General features: G+C 45.1%; 1 protein-coding gene across 1 annotated transcript in view; it reads left to right on the top strand.

Annotated features, from left to right (window-relative positions):
- Positions 1 to 13,566, top strand: part of LOC126168763 (protein unc-93 homolog A-like) — a 334,913-nt gene that overhangs the window by 150,880 nt on the left and 170,467 nt on the right. The window contains exon 2 of the mRNA XM_049920584.1: positions 6,575 to 6,861. Within this exon, the coding sequence (XP_049776541.1) occupies positions 6,575 to 6,861 (287 nt within the window). The remainder of the gene's footprint in view (positions 1 to 6,574; positions 6,862 to 13,566) is intronic.

The raw sequence follows: 13,566 nt of genomic DNA, 5'->3' as shown, positions 1-13,566 counted from the left end.
GAATTTTATAACGACCTTTTCTGTGGTAAGAAGGAAACCCTATGCGATCACTCTGTTGTCCGTCTGTCCGTGTCTCTCTGTCCAACTGTCGGTATGAAGTTGGAATTTGTCACATATTAAGGTCTACAGTCTCTTCGCGGTGTAAAAAAGTGAAGCTTCTAAGTCAACGCAATCAAAAGATACGGCCATTTGTCTCGCATATTTTTATACTCGCAAACTCACTCGTTACAACCTATAGGTTACTTGCTCTTGAATTAAATTTCTCTAGAACAAACATTTCACAGTGGAAGTAAAGAAAAAAAATGAGAAAATTGTGAATGTGTAATCACACAGATCAAAAAAAGTTTTGCATTACCTTGGTTCCGGGAGTTCCGGGCCCTGTGCATAAAATTGTAATAGAGAGCAACATAAACATCATTTCCGCCCTTTTTGTTGCTCATGAAAACCACACATTGCATGTTGTACAACCATACAGCGAGACCTTCAGAGGTGGTGGTCCAGATTGCTGTACCTCTAATACCCAGAAGCACGTCCTCCTGCATCGATGCATGCCTGTATTCGTCGTGGCATACTATCCACAAGTTCATCAAGGCACTGTTGGTCCAGATTGTCCCACTCCTCAACGGCGATTCGGTGTGCATCCCTCAGAGTGGTTGGTGGGTCACGTCGTCCATAAACAGCCCTTTCCAATCCATCCCAGGCATGTTCAATAGGGTTCATGTCTCCGGAACATGCTGGCCACTCTCGTCGAGCGATGTCGTTATCCTGAAGGAAATCATTCACAATATGTGCACGATGGTGGCGTGAATTGTCGTCCATGAAGACGAATGCTTCGCTAATACGCTGCCGATATGGTTGCACTATCGGTCAGAGGATGGCATTCACGTGTCGTATAGCCGTTACGGCGCCTTCCACCAGCGGCGTACGTTGGCCCCACATAATGCCACCCTAAAACAGGAGGGAACCTCCTCCATGCTGTACTCGCTGGACAGTGTATCTAAGGCGTTCAGCCTGATCGAGTTGTCCCCAAACAGTCTCCGACAATTGTCTGGTTTAAGGCATATGCGACACTCGTCAGTGAAGAGAATGTGATACCAATCTTGAGCGGTCCATTCGGCATGTTGCAGTGCCCATCTATACTGCGCTGCATGGTGTCGTGGTTGCAAAGTTGGACCTTGTCATGGACGTCGGGAGTGAAGTTGCGCATCATGCAACCTGTTGCGCACAGTTTGAGTCGTAACACGACGTCCTGTGGCTGTACGAAAAGCATTATTCAACAAGGTGGCGTTGCTGTCAGGGTTCCTCCGAGATATAATCCGTAGGTAGCGGTCACCCCCCCCCCCCCCCCCCCCCAGGAGTAGCCCTTGGGCAGCCTGAGCGAGGCATGTCATAGACAGTTTCTGTCTCTCTTTATCTCCTCCATGGCCGAACAACATCGCTTTGGTTCACTCCGAGACGCCTGGGCACTTCCCTTGTTGATAGCCCTTCCTGGCACAAAGTAAGAATGCGGACGCGATCGAACCGGGGTATTGACCGTCTAGGCATGGTTGAACTACAGACAATACGAGCTGTGTAGCTCCTTCCTGGTGGAATTACTGAAACTGATAAGCTATTTGACCCCCTGCGTCTAATAGGCGCTGCTCATGCATGGTTGTTTACATCTTTTGGCGGGTTTAGTGACATCTCTGAACAGTCAAAGACACTGTGTCTGTGATACAGTATCCACAGGCAACGTCGATCTTCAGGCATTCTGGGAACCGGGGTGATGCAAAACTTATTTGATTTGTGTATAGCATTTGTTATCTGACTTCAGACTTGAAATTAAAACATTCTCAGAAGTCTTGGTATCCCTGGGACCGATATCTTGCCATCATCAATGTCGATAACAGAAAAAAAGTGGTAGATATCCTCGACCTTCGGAATGGATGAACTGTCTAGACTTATAAATAAGTCTATACGGAATCATCAATTCGCAAGATTTACTCACACCCGGCCGTTTTTTTATTAGTATAGTCTATTCTAGAAGTAATTTCAGTTTGTGAGTTTTCAATCTGATTACACAGATTTTCTTCTGTTATCATTTTATGGCCCCTCTGAGTGAGAAGCGTTCAATAACACCGTAGCTACTGTTGCGTGTTTTCATACCCACTGTTCTATTTCTTCCACCGTATCAACGATAACATCATTATAGGTACTTAAGATATGTAACCGGATGAGCTTCATTTGGACGGTCAGAAAAATAGTTCTTCACATGTCACCGAAATATCTGAGTCAGCACAATATTCAACAACGCGGTAATGATTTGTGTGCACCAGAATTGCCTTAAAAAGCTTCATCATTGTTTTAAGGAAATCAGTGATTTGTTTTTGTCCAAAGTTCTCGATCATTTTTCTTTTAGCCATCAGTCTTCTGACTGGATTGATGCGACCCGCCAGAAATCCCTCTCCTGTGCCAACCTCTCCGTTGTGCATAAAAATTTGAAATTTACGGTATCCATATTTAAAAACGAATGACGCCCGAAACGATTTTGACATAAAATTCATTAGTTTTGACGCATAATTTACACGCATCACCAAATTAGAAAACTGACTGCAGTTTGTTAATATTGACCCAAAGAGAAGCAAAGTAGAAAGAGTTGCAAATGTTATTTACTGTGTGTGATCTCATGAAAAAAAAACGAGCCAATAGTTCTGGGTGACGTGGCGACGGTAGGAAGCAGGTATGCACTGATGAGCCCAAATACTATGACCAGCTGGTTAATAGACTGTTGGTCCACCTTCGGAGCGCAATACAGCAGAGCTTCAAAAAATAGGGTTCCAGGGCACCAGATAAGTCACTTAGAGCTAGCGCGAAGCTGGCACCCAATAGGGTCCGAGATATGTTCCGTTGGGTTCAGATCAGGCGAATTTGGTGGCCTAGACATGAACGTGAGTTCGTCAACACGCTGTTCGAATCACCGTCACAAGATTCTGGCCATGTGACACAGACACTGATCCTGATGGAAGATGCCATCGCCATTGGGAAAGTGGGAAAGACATCTAGCATAAAGGGATCCAGGAGGTCCTCAATAACGTTCGCTTAGTCCTTAGCGGTCATGGTGTCTTCAATTTCTTCCACAAGATACACGGAATGCCACCCAGAGCATTAATACTATTCCCACCGGCCTACCTCCGTGCTGTCGTATATTTTTCGACTTGACGTTCGCCTTCAGGAGTTTGGATCTGGACACGATCATGGACGTGGTGCAACAAAAAACGTGATAAATACGAACAGGTGCAAATGGTTCAAATGGCTCTGAGCACTATGGGACTCAACATCGTAGGTCATAAGTCCCCTAGAACTTAGAACTACTTAAACCTAACTAACCTAAGGACATCACACACACCCATGCCCGAGGCAGGATTCGAACCTGCGACCGTAGCAGTCCTGCGGTTCCGAACTGCAGCGCCAGAACCGCTAGACCACAGCGGCCGGCTACGAACAGGCAACACATTTCCATTGATCTGTAGTGAATTCTCAATGAATGCATGCTCAATGTAGTCGTCATCGACTATGTCAGTGAGATATGTAAACACATTGTAGTAGTGTGCCGCACAGCCGAATGTTCAACAATGTGACCGCGCGGGGTAGCCGTACGGTCAGGCGCCCTATCACAGTTCGCCCGGCTTCCCTCGTCGGAGGTTCGAGTCCTCCCCCGCGCATGGCTGGGTGTGTTGTCCTTAGCGTAAGTTAGTTTAATTGGTGTGTAAGCCTAGGGACCTATGACCTCAGCAGTTTGGTCCCATAGTCCTTACAACCAGTTTCCAATGTTCAAAAATGCGTGTTGAACACTGTTCTCAGCCCGCATCTCGTGGTCGTGCGGTAGCGTTCTCGCTTCCCACGCTCAGGTTCCCGGGTTCGATTCCCGGCGGGGTCAGGGATTTTCTCTGCCTCGTGATGGCTGGGTGTTGTGTGCTGTCCTTAGGTTAGTTAGGTTTAAGTAGTTCTAAGTTCTAGGGGACTGATGACCGTAGCAGTTAAGTCCCATAGTTCTCAGAGCCATTTGAACCATTTAGCCAACACTGTTCTCCAAAACACTTGTGCCTGCAGCAGCAGAGTAACCTGTTGTGAGATTTGCTACAGATCGCTACCTCCCCTGCTCTACAGAATGGGCAAGCCTGTAAGCTCCACGGTCTCTGGCGAGGAGTGGACATCCAATATCTTATGGCCTACTTGAGGTTCTACCGTACTTAACAACTTTCTATAAAGTTTTTATTTGTCCAGTCTTCTCATTTAAGGTTTGAGGAACTTTGGCTGTTCACTTATGTAATAAGATGGAACACCTACAGCCGTGCTTTCGATGTTATTTATTATATGACTACCAGTTTCGGTGCTTTGGTACACCATCTGCAGGTCTTAAATGACGCTGAGGGAGTTGACTCTAATTGTATACACGATTCATCAGTGGCCAGCATCTATGAATTGGTTTCTGTAGACTTTAACGATGTTGTGTCTGCAACCATCATGGTTGGAGACACAACATCGTTGTTACCTGCAACCATCACCGAAACTGGTACTCATATAATAAATAACATCGAAAGGACGGCTGTAGTTGTTCCATTTTATTACATGCTTTCTATAAATGCTTATGGCAGTACCATGCAAACAGTCATCGGATTCGTCCAACTTCCTCTTTATCAAAGTGGCGCATGTCAGAGAATTTCACCAATCGTTGCTTGAATGGTTCTCCATCGTCTCTGCATGACTTTTATATTTTCCTTCAGCCTCGCGATGGACAGTGGTCATAATGCTTCAGCTCTTCAATGTATCTGTTCGTATCTGAAGTTTTATTTCGTGTTAAAAGAATAAAAATCGGCGACATTACATAGTATTTTGTCAGAAGCACTGTATTTTCCGTGTTATCCCGTTTCTCGTGTTAAATGTTTACGTTTTGTGCGTAATAAGAACTAGACCCAACACTTGAAACAGACAGTAAGTCGAATCAAGCTTGTGGTGTAAATGACTGAAGCTCAATTACATTGTAGCAGCTAAATTGGACTACAAATATTCCTGAATAATAGATTTGTCGCTGCTGTATTGCAATATGCTACAGCTGTGTTTAAATGTAGTGTAACGATGTAAGTTTTTTATAAATGATTTTCTTTTGACATATGACCATGTGTAGACTTCGTCACCTACGTCCGTTACAACACACTTCAAAATTATTTATATTCTTTTTAAACTGTCTCAGAATGGTTCTTGAACGAAACTGTAAAACATCATTTGAGTCGTATGCACAGAATTACGTCACTCAGTCCAATTGGTTTGCGCAATTTTTTTTAAATTTAGATATCGTTTGTTTCTCCTCAGAAATTATATTAATGCACGTTATCTGATTTAATAAATATTAGAACCACATTGAATAAACTTTCGAGATTCAAACTCGCGATGAACGTTGTCAAAAATTAATAATCTTGTCAAATATATTATTAATTCATTCACAAAATTCTTCATAAATAAATCCTTGGAACACGTATTTAAACTTTTGTAGCATCCACTAGTTTATTATCTTCCTACATATAGACGTGAACCTGAGCCTTGACAAGACAGGACTGAACATTTACAACATGATTAAACTTTCTATGACGTCATTGCTGTACAAACATTACAAATTCTCAATTTTTTAATTTTTAGAAGCACGACGCAACAACTCGGGTTCAGGATCTTCTGTTGCTCTTTGGCTGTCGACCCGCGACGTATAGTGGCCAGCAATTTTCTCTCTGGTCCCGGCAGCGAAGATGCTGTCTCCGTTCATTGCGCCGCCCTCTCCGTACATGAAACATAAAAAATAAATATAAACTTTAGATAATTCACAGCTATTACAAATATTACAAAAATACATAAACAAAACAGTAAATTAAACTTATATTCTCCTGCAAACTGGGCTGACACTGGTGGATGGGGGATGCTTCAATTTCACGTCCCACTACAAATAATTACATAGCACGCCCAGAAAACTGAGATAAAAAAATTAAAAGCAAAAAAGACCTAAAAGTACATCAACTAGGAAGGATGCAATCCGCAATGTTTATCCTTTATTAGTTAATCTCATACCACTAGAGGCGCTGCTATCGGTCTGTGTTTCTCTCTTCTAACACAGGCGTTGCGCTTCTCTTTTGCTGTTCTGTGGTCGCACGACGTTCTGCCTCCTTTGAATTTAGCGCCCACGAGTACACATTCAAAGCATTCGTGAGTCCATCACCACACATTTCATTCAACTGGCGATGAGTTTTAATTGGTGTCACACCACACAAATGGAGAAAAGGAGTGATTACACGCTGTTCTTGTAATGAAAACACTGCCTTTTGAAATATTATCAAAAACAGTTCTCACTCTCGCTGCTGCCGCAGTGCGGCGCACAGTGCGCCGCACAGTGCTGCCATCTGTCGCGCATTCATGAGTTCACACGTGTTTTAAAAGAAACCGCAAGTTACTCCCTGCTTCCAGTCCTGTAATATAAAGTCTGACGTTATAAGTTGAATGCAAGTGCTTTGCGTTCGAGCGCACAGTGTGCAGCGCCGTCCCTTGTTGACAGGCGGCTGGGCTGCAAGTGGACGCTGGTGGCGAGCATGGCGGTCTATACGCCGTACCTGGCGGCGCAGTTCTGGGCGACGCGTGGGTCGCTTTTGCCAGCGGCGGCCCTGGTCGGGCTGGGCGGCGGCCCGCTCTGGTGCGCCAAGTGCTCCTACCTCACCGCCGCCGCCCGCCGCTTCGCCAGCCTCGCCGGTCAGCGCGACGACGACGTCCAGGTGCGCTTCTTCGGCGTCTTCTTCACCATCTTCCCCGTCGCCAACGTCCTGGGCAACGCCATCTCCTCCCTCGGTAAGTCTTTTTTTAATTTTTGGTCAAATATTTGAGTGGATCGAAAATGAGACTCCATAATGAATTGGTGAGTTCGAAAATAGATCATGTCCACGTTTTTTTCAAATTATGTTTAGCAGAGATACGCGATCTTTACACATGGTCCACTCACACTAATGTGGTCACCACCTATGTCGAGAGTTCAAAATGGTTCAAATGGCTCTGAGCACTATGGGACTTAACTTCTGAGGTCATCAGTCCCCTAGAACTTAGAACTATTTAAACCTAACTAACCTAAGGACATCACACACATCCATGCCCAAGGCAGGATTCGAACCTGCGACCGTAGTGGTCGCGTCGTTCCAGACTGAAGCACCTAGAACTGTTCGGCCACCCCAGCCAGCTATGTCGAGAGTCAAAGAGCAATAATCACCAACAGACGGCAGATGGCAGCACTGGTAGTGCAGGGTATATAAAGCGTATCGGGGGGATGCTGAAAACAGGGCAGTCGTTCTCATAATACCGAAACGGAGTAACTTATCTGACTTCCAAAAGGACACGGTCGTTGGCTTTCGTGCCAAGGGTGGGAGCATTACCGAAATGGCTAAGTTTGGACACTGTTTGCATGCCAGTGCGGTCAATGTACGAGGTGCGACAATAAAGTAATGAGACTGATTTTCTTTGAAAGATGTGGCAATCCTGCAGACTTGCGTAGGCACAATATCTTTGACCTCGGTCTATAAGCTGCTTGTAGTCCAAGCAGCACATCAATGCAACAGCTCAGTTGTGAGTTGTGCTGTAATACACTCCTGGAAATTGAAATAAGAACACCGTGAATTCATTGTCCCAGGAAGGGGAAACTTTATTGACACATTCCTGGGGTCAGATACATCACATGATCACACTGACAGAACCACAGGCACATAGACACAGGCAACAGAGCATGCACAATGTCGGCACTAGTACAGTGTATATCCACCTTTCGCAGCAATGCAGGCTACTATTCTCCCATGGAGACGATCGTAGAGATGCTGGATGTAGTCCTGTGGAACGGCTTGCCATGCCATTTCCACCTGGCGCCTCAGTTGGACCAGCGTTCGTGCTGGACGTGCAGACCGCGTGAGACGACGCTTCATCCAGTCCCAAACATGCTCAATGGGGGACAGATCCGGAGATCTTGCTGGCCAGGGTAGTTGAGTTACACCTTCTAGAGCACGTTGGGTGGCACGGGATACATGCGGACGTGCATTGTCCTGTTGGAACAGCAAGTTCCCTTGCCGGTCTAGGAATGGTAGAACGATGGGTTCGATGACGGTTTGGATGTACCGTGCACTATTCAGTGTCCCCTCGACGATCACCAGTGGTGTACGGCCAGTGTAGGAGATCGCTCCCCACACCATGATGCCGGTTGTTGGCCCTGTGTGCCTCGGTCGTATGCAGTCCTGATTGTGGCGCTCACCTGCACGGCGCCAAACACGCATACGACCGTCATTGGCACCAAGGCAGAAGCGACTCTCATCGCTGAAGACGACACGTCTCCATTCGTCCCTCCATTCACGCCTGTCGCGACACCACTGGAGGCGGGCTGCACGATGTCGGGGCGTGAGCGGAAGACGGCCTAACGGTGTGCAGGACCGTAGCCCAGCTTCATGGAGACGGTTGCGTATGGTCCTCGCCGATACCCCAGGAGCAACAGTGTCCCTAATTTGCTGGGAAGTGGCGGTGCGGTCCCCTACGGCACTGCGTAGGATCCTACGGTCTTGGCGGGCATCCGCGTGTCGCTGCGGTCCGGTCCCAGATCGACGGGCACGTGCACCTTCCGCCGACCACTGGCGACAACATCGATGTACTGTGGAGACCTCACGCCCCACGTGTTGAGCAATTCGGCGGTACGTCCACCCGGCCTCCCGCATGCCCACTAAACGCCCTCGCTCAAAGTCCGTCAACTGCACATACGGTTCACGTCCACGCTGTCGCGGCATGCTACCAGTGTTAAAGACTGCGATGGAGCTCCGTATGCCACGGCAAACTGGCTGACACTGACGGCGGCGGTGCACAAATGCTGCGCAGCTAGCGCCATTCGACGGCAAACACCGCGGTTCCTGGTGTGTCCGCTGTGCCGTGCGTGTGATCATTGCTTGTACAGCCCTCTCGCAGTGTCCGGAGCAAGTATGGTGGGTCTGACACACCGGTGTCAATGTGTTCTTTTTTCCATTTCCAGGAGTGTATATTAACATGTATTTGTGTCTCTCATCATGGAAATGGAACCGTATAATATTGCGAAACGGAATACCATTTCTTTTTGCATTAAATTGGGTGAAAACGTGACGACAACTTACGGTAAGCTTCAGAAGGCTTTTGGAGAGGATGATATGTCAAGACTCAAGTTTTTCGTTGGCATAAAATGTTTAGTGAAGGCAGTACGCATGTTGAAGATGAAGACTGCAGTGGACGACCATCAAGCTCACGGACAGATGTCAACTTGGCCAGGGTGCATAAACTCTTACCATCTGATCGAAGATTATCCGTGAAAATTATTGCAGAAAAACTTAACATCAATCGTTCATCTAGTAATAACTGATGATCTTAGTATGAGAAAGATTTGTGCAAAAATGGTTCCCAAAAATCTCACACCACAACAGCGAGAAACAAGGAAAAATGTGGCAGCCGATATGTTAGAGCAAACGGAAATCAATCCAGAGCTGTGTTGTCACTGGTGATGAAAGTTGGTTTTTTCAGTACGATCCAGAGACAAAACGCCAAAGTTCGCAATGGTGCTCAGAGGGATCAACCAGACCAAAAAAAGCTTGCATGTCAAAGTCAAAAGTGAAATGCATGCTTGTGTGCTTCTTTGATTCCAAGGGAATTGTTCAGAAAGAGTGGATGCCTCCTGGACAAACAGTTAACCAATATTACTACAACGAAATTTTAGAAAGACTTCGTAAAAGAGTTCTTCGTGTCCGTGCCAACATTGCTGATAATTGGATTCTGCATCACGATAATGCGCCATCCCATACTGCTCTGTCAGTACAGCAATTTTTAACCTCAAAACAAATTTCAGTACTACCACAGCCACCTTATTCGCCAGATATCTCTCTGTGCGATTTTTTTTATGTGCACGAGTCAAAACGGCGGTCAAGGGGCACTACTTTCAAACAACACAAGATGCCCAAAAAGTTGTGACGAGGGTCTTGGAGGATATTACAGAAGATGAGTTCCAGAAATGTGGCAGAGGCGCTGGAAAAAGTGTGTGCAGTCAGAAGGGAACTACTTTGAAGGAGACAATACTAAACTTGACTAAAACGGTAAGCAAAATTTTTTTTCACATCAGTCTCATTACTTTACTGTCGCACCTCGTATACTTTGCATGGCAAAATGGCGCTATCCGAAACCAGCACAGAGGCAGCTGTGGTGTACCAAAGGCAATAGATGTCAGGGATGAACTATGGCTGCAGAGATATTTACAGACGAATAGACATTCAGCTTTTCAGTAACTGGCCATCCAGATGGATCAAGGGACTACTAACGTTTCTCCTCAACGACTGTTCAGCGAACATTACTGTGTATGGGTCTCCACAGAAGGCACGTGGTTCATGCTTCCATGCTGACTGCTAATCATTAACTACAAAAGCTGGAATTTGCATGCCAGTACCACAACAGGACGTCCATGAATTCTGAAAGGTGGCCTTTCCAAATGAATCACATTTTATGCTCCTTTGGACAGATGGCCATAGGCATGTACGGTGACAAACGTCTGAAAGTAGATGCCTGCAGCAGTTGTCAGAAGGGTCCAAACTGGAGGAGGGTTTGGAAAATATTTTCGTGGCATTGCCCAGGTGATTTAGTCATTCTGGAAGGCACAAGGGATCAACACAACTATGCATCTATCTTTGGGGGACATCTCCACCCTTATATGCTCCTCAGCATGACGGAATCTATGAGGAGGACAACACAACATATCACACAATTCATCAGTGCATGTACGTGGTTTGAAGAGGACCAGGATGAGTTTACTGTATCCCCTGTCTACCAAACTCCCCGGAATTAAACCCAGTCTTGTATCTATGGGACCACCTCAATTGAGCTGGAGTGTCTAGAGATGACTCTAGATAAGTATGAAACTTTAGCACTCAAGAACACTGATGCATCACGGTGCCTAAACTGATGGTCCATGTTTCCCGGAGGCTGACTTTACTTGTTATGGAAACGAGTGTTGACTTCTTCACAGTAATCCAAAAAGTGAAACACACTGCTCACTTTGGGCACTATTTAAAACTTCAGCTCTCAAAGACAACAGTCAACAGACTATAGGGGAAAGTGGAAAGCTAATAACGTAACCTGGGGAGATATGGAGGAGGTGGAAAGATCACTATGAAAAGCCAGTTGCAGTGAAAAATGGCAGTCAGCAAGGGGCCAGTATCTGGAATAAGAGGAAGATATTACAATGTTAGAAATGGGACTACTACAGTAGTTACAAGAATGAAAACAGGAAAGGCAGCTGGTATAGATGAAGTAACAGAGGAGACGTTAAAAGCAGCAGGATCTACTGAGCTGCAGTAGTTACACAGATTTCTGAGATGCGTTTGGACTCAGAAATGTGTGCCTGTTGAACGGGGAAAGGGAATAGTACAAACGGAGAGCAAAAAGTTTTGCACAATCGTCTCTGATTTTTTATATATTTTTTGCAGGGGAGAATGAAATATTTTGTGAACATACTTGAAACATGTAGCTATACATTGAGCCTACTTAATGTAGCCTCCATCAGCTGTGACGCATCTGGCCCAATGTTCTTTCCATGATGTAAATGCACTTTGTTAAAATTCTTAGGATTGACTTTCACACCATCTTTTGACACAGGAAATATGGTCTTTCTCAGTATCAAATGTTTTACTGCGCACGTGGGCCTTCAGACGAACAAAGAGGTAAAAATCATATGGAGCCAAGTCTGGAGTGTAGGGAAGATGAGGAGCAATTTTCCAACCCATTTTCCTGATTTTCTCCTGCGTCATAAGGACTGTATTGGGCTGGGCATTGTCATGGTGTAGTCTGATGAGCTGACCCTGAAGCTGTGGTCTGTGGGTCTTGACAGCACGTCGCTCCTTTCCAATGACAAGCAGTAATGATCCCAGTTAATTGTGCGGCCAGGTTCCAAAAAGTTAATGAAAATGACACCACACTGATCCCAGAAGCAGGAGCCCATCACCTTTCGGCATGCTGTTCGTGAAAGTTTTGGTTTCTTCTTCCGAGAGGAGCCCCGATGACGCCACTCCATGGATTGAGTTTTGCTCTCAGGTTTGGACAAAAACAACCATGTTTCATCCTGGGTAATGACGCCGTCAAAACACTGTTTCCACGCTTCAGTAAAGGTCTTCACGAGATCTTCGCACACATTGTTCCTCACAGTTTTCATTTCTCTTGTCAATAGGCACCCAACGTGCACAGATTTTTTCTGTACTCTAGTGACTGTACCAGTGATACCACACTGTCCAATGACAAACGAGTCATTTCAGTAAGCTCTCGTGTCGTAACACTTCTGTCATTTTGGATGATTTTATCAATGGTCTCCTTATTGACATCACTGCTGTCAATGGCCTACCGCGTCGTGGATTGTCCACTAGAGAGAAATTACCTTCTTTAAACCTCTGCAACTACCAATGGATAATGTTGCGATCCACTGTGTCCTCCCCATAAACAGGGAGCAACTTCCTGTGGATCGATGTGGCAAAATCATCGCCGGTCTTGGAGGAACTCTATCACCGACCGTTGTAGCAACCTGACAACTACTTCACGATCCATTATGGTTCACCTGCAAATAAAAGAAAATACTTTTATATACCAACTTATAGCTAAATGTTCCAAGTATTTTCACAAAAATTTCATTCTCCTCCCGAAAAAAAATATAATTAGAGACGACTGTGCAAAACTTTTTGAACGCCCTTTCTAATTCCAGTGTTCGAGAAGGCAGACAGGAAAGTCCGAAAAAAATAAAATTAGAGACGACTGTGCAAAACTTTTTGAACGCCCTTTCTAATTCCAGTGTTCGACAAGGCAGACAGGAAAGTATTAGATAACTATCGAGGGATCACACTCGTGTGACAACTAGCAAAAATAATGGAGAGCATATTGAAAATAAGTTTGAGGGAAAAGTGGAAAAACAGTTAGAAGAAGTTGCCAATGATACTGCGTTGTAGGGAATGATGAGGAACCAAGCACAAGAACAAGTAAACATTTCAAATGAAAACACTCATGAAATATGACATGAAATGCAGTGTGTAGAAAAGTAAGTCTATGATGGTAACGAGATGAGTCATTGAAAGGAAAGTACAAATTAATATTACAAAGTACAGAATGTTCAAACTGCACACAGATTTAAATGATTGGGGAATTTGATAACGCTCAATGCAAGCATGGACGCAGAAATTAGCAAAAGGGTACAACAGAGCAACGCATTTTTTTGTAAATGAGGGCTTAGTCTGGGGAAGGGAGATGCTAATAAACTGTGGAGAAGTGCTGTACAAGATGTACTTCACAATGATATCGATCTATGCATTGGAGACCTGAGCAATGACAAGAAGAGACGAGAGTACAATGCAAGCTGTGAAATGAAATTCCTACGAAGTATGTTAGGGAAAATGAGGAGAGACGTCGCCAGAAATTAATATGTTAGGAAGGAAACTGGAAAAGAGAAGTTGGATGATAGAAATAAGAAGTTTACGTTAAGATGAT

Source organism: Schistocerca cancellata, chromosome 1 (assembly GCF_023864275.1).
Source record: "Schistocerca cancellata isolate TAMUIC-IGC-003103 chromosome 1, iqSchCanc2.1, whole genome shotgun sequence".
Taxonomy (NCBI): domain Eukaryota; kingdom Metazoa; phylum Arthropoda; class Insecta; order Orthoptera; family Acrididae; genus Schistocerca; species Schistocerca cancellata.
The sequence above is the reverse complement of the archived record's forward strand: the minus strand, read 5'-3'. Positions and strand labels throughout refer to the sequence as shown.